At 45.4% G+C, this 2,541-nt stretch overlaps 1 protein-coding gene across 1 annotated transcript; it reads right to left on the minus strand.

Annotated features, from left to right (window-relative positions):
- Positions 1-3: 3 nt before the first annotated feature.
- Positions 4-1,713, minus strand: LOC107575765 (lysine-rich arabinogalactan protein 19-like; the record flags this gene model as incomplete). Its single annotated transcript, XM_016262097.1, has 2 exons — positions 1,240-1,713; positions 4-1,070 (listed from the first exon to the last, which is right to left on the minus strand). Coding segments are annotated over exons 1-2 (1,176 nt in total), but the record flags the coding sequence as incomplete, so codon positions are not given.
- Between the last annotated feature and the right edge of the window lie 828 nt (positions 1,714-2,541).

Here is a 2,541-nt window from a genome sequence, read left to right on the forward strand (position 1 = left end):
AGCAGTTCTCTGCTTTTCTCTTTCCTTTGCAGCCATCAGCAAGGCGAAAGGTGAGGTTGAGGTCTCTTTCTTTACTGAGCCGTCTGCGCCCCGCGTGTTAAGATGTCGGTGGTTCAAGATAGGGCTGTACTTGCGAGGCCTGCCAGGGGACGCAACTGGGGTCACCACCTGCCTAACATCCGTTATCCTTTTCTCTATTTTGGGTGAGATTTTGATTGGTGCTGGTACCTCAGTGGGGATGTTTTGTGGTGTTACAGGCTCAGGATTGATTTTGGGCTCTACCTTAGCTTGTTCTCTTGGAGCTTGTGCCATGTCTGGCTGGTCATCCTGTAGATGAGTGGCGGAGCTGTTCCGACGGGCTGGTTTGGTTGGTAGCCCCCCTGGTTGGAAAGATTCAGCATTTTTCCCACTATTGCCATTGACAACACCAACCGTGTTTCCAGCAGAATCTTCCAGCAGCAGAATGGACTGAACTTTTTTTTCCCTATCTGTCTGTCCACCAAGAAGTGTGCTCTTCTGCACACTGTAGAGTTTTGCTGTGTTCTGGGGGTTGAAGCTAGATGGTGTTGGGTTGGAAGCAACGGGTGGCACAGGAGTTTGGGACTGGATGTCCAGATTGGGTATGGAGGACATTCGAACGGGTTTTGGAGGTGCTGCTTTCTGAGCTTTTGCAAGAACCGGTGATGCTTTCACAGGTGGTGGAGGTGGGTTGAACTTGGGGCATTCTGGGAAATCTTGGACATCCAGGCTAGAGAGGGAACCTCTGAGGCTGGAAGTTTCAGATGGAGGTTTTGGAGGACGCATTGGAGGAGGTTTGAGGGAGGCCAGGTTCAAATCTGCACTGTAATTGGAACTGGTAAGTGATGGTGGTTTTGGGGGTGCCATTGGAGGGGGATGCAGGCTTGCACGATCTAAAGAAGGGTCCATTTCGCCAAAGAACTGTGGTAGGGGAGGGATGAATGATGGAGGGGGTGGAGGAGCGGAGCTAGGCGGAGGAGGTACAAGTATTTCCCCCTTGAGTAGGTCAGGGACAGAAAGCATCTTTCCATTTGGGAGGTTTGTAGTACTTCCTACAAATAGACAATGTGAAAATCAACCACAGGTTCATTAAAACACTTCAGCATGTTGAAAACATGATTTACTTGCTCCCATATTTAAGTTCTAGTGTTCCCTGATCAAAGACAAGAAGTTAACTATTCCTGGTCATCATGTTTGTTGAGTTCTGTGCTGTGAACTCACCTGTACCGTTTATCTTGGGCTCATTGAAGGGCGGAAGAACCGGTACCTTGGGAGTTGGAACTGCAAAGCCTTGCGCACTCTCAGACGACTGGGATTTAAAGAGAAGCATATGTCAGCCACATCTTGATTAAAGGAGACTGTTAGAAGGTAAGGGAGTCTACAGCAATAGCACACCTTTTATTGTAGGAGCCACTGAGTCAGAGTTTGAATTTCTAGGCACCAAACCAACCAGTTTCAGAGAGCTTATGACGTTCAAGGACATGGATCCCTTCTCTCGACTTAGCTCCTTCTTTCCTTCTCTTTATTTCTCTGAGACATGCTTAAACTGTTGAGAAACTGCAGGACCCATCCTGATTTCATACTAACACGTGGGATGAATAGGGTGAAATAATGTTCCAGATGCGTTTCTGTAAATCAGGTGAGGCAGATTCTTGGACACTCCTCACCAACACCCCATAATGTCAATGATTGTTAATGAAACATTCAGGTTGCTACAACAGATGCACTGAATGTAATTTCTCTAAAAAATGGAGCATAACCTGTCTGATAAAAGTTTAATTCAGAAATACTTTGATAATCTTTCCTTATAGACAACTTCAGTTGGATTACTATAAAATTACTTGACTTTCATTCCTGTTCTTTCAGTTCACTGACATGCAAAAAGGGACACACCCCTTAAACGTGTGTTTGTGTTTCAGGTTTTGCTGTCTTTATAGGATCATCTCTCCAGAAAAATAACACAACCTGACATAACCTTCAGGTGTGGACATCCTCACAAAGAAAAAAGACTCTAGAGTGACCTAACATCATGCATAAACATTGTGAAAGTTGTGTTATATGATTAGTGGTACAGTTAGTCTACATTTACACGTTTGCCAGATGCTTTTATCCAAAGCAACTTGCGTGAAAATGTGAGTGGTGTTTGCTCGTGCAAAAGTCCCTGCTGTCATTGCTTATTGGCCAAAAGAACCCATCTTGAGGGTTTTCACCCGTATTATCCTCCAGAAGGTGAACACTGAGCATCTGCAGGATCTTAACTCTAAACATTCAATACTAACCCGGAGTATGAGCCATAATAATAGTAACACTTGCCTTAGCAAACACCAATACTTAGCTCAAACACGGGATGTGCGTACGTCTGCCTGATCTCTTCTGTACACAAACAAAACGTGTATTCAAAACAGCACCTGCAGGTTTGGATAACTCGGCCGGAACACACCCGCATCTGTACGACGTCTAACCTCAGCATGGAACAACCGGAGGAACACGTGAATCATCAGGATCCTGTGATCTCATGAGGTG

This window comes from Sinocyclocheilus grahami, unplaced genomic scaffold (assembly GCF_001515645.1).
Source record: "Sinocyclocheilus grahami isolate Dianchi unplaced genomic scaffold, SAMN03320097.WGS_v1.1 scaffold2876.1, whole genome shotgun sequence".
NCBI classification, from domain to species: Eukaryota; Metazoa; Chordata; class Actinopteri; order Cypriniformes; family Cyprinidae; genus Sinocyclocheilus; species Sinocyclocheilus grahami.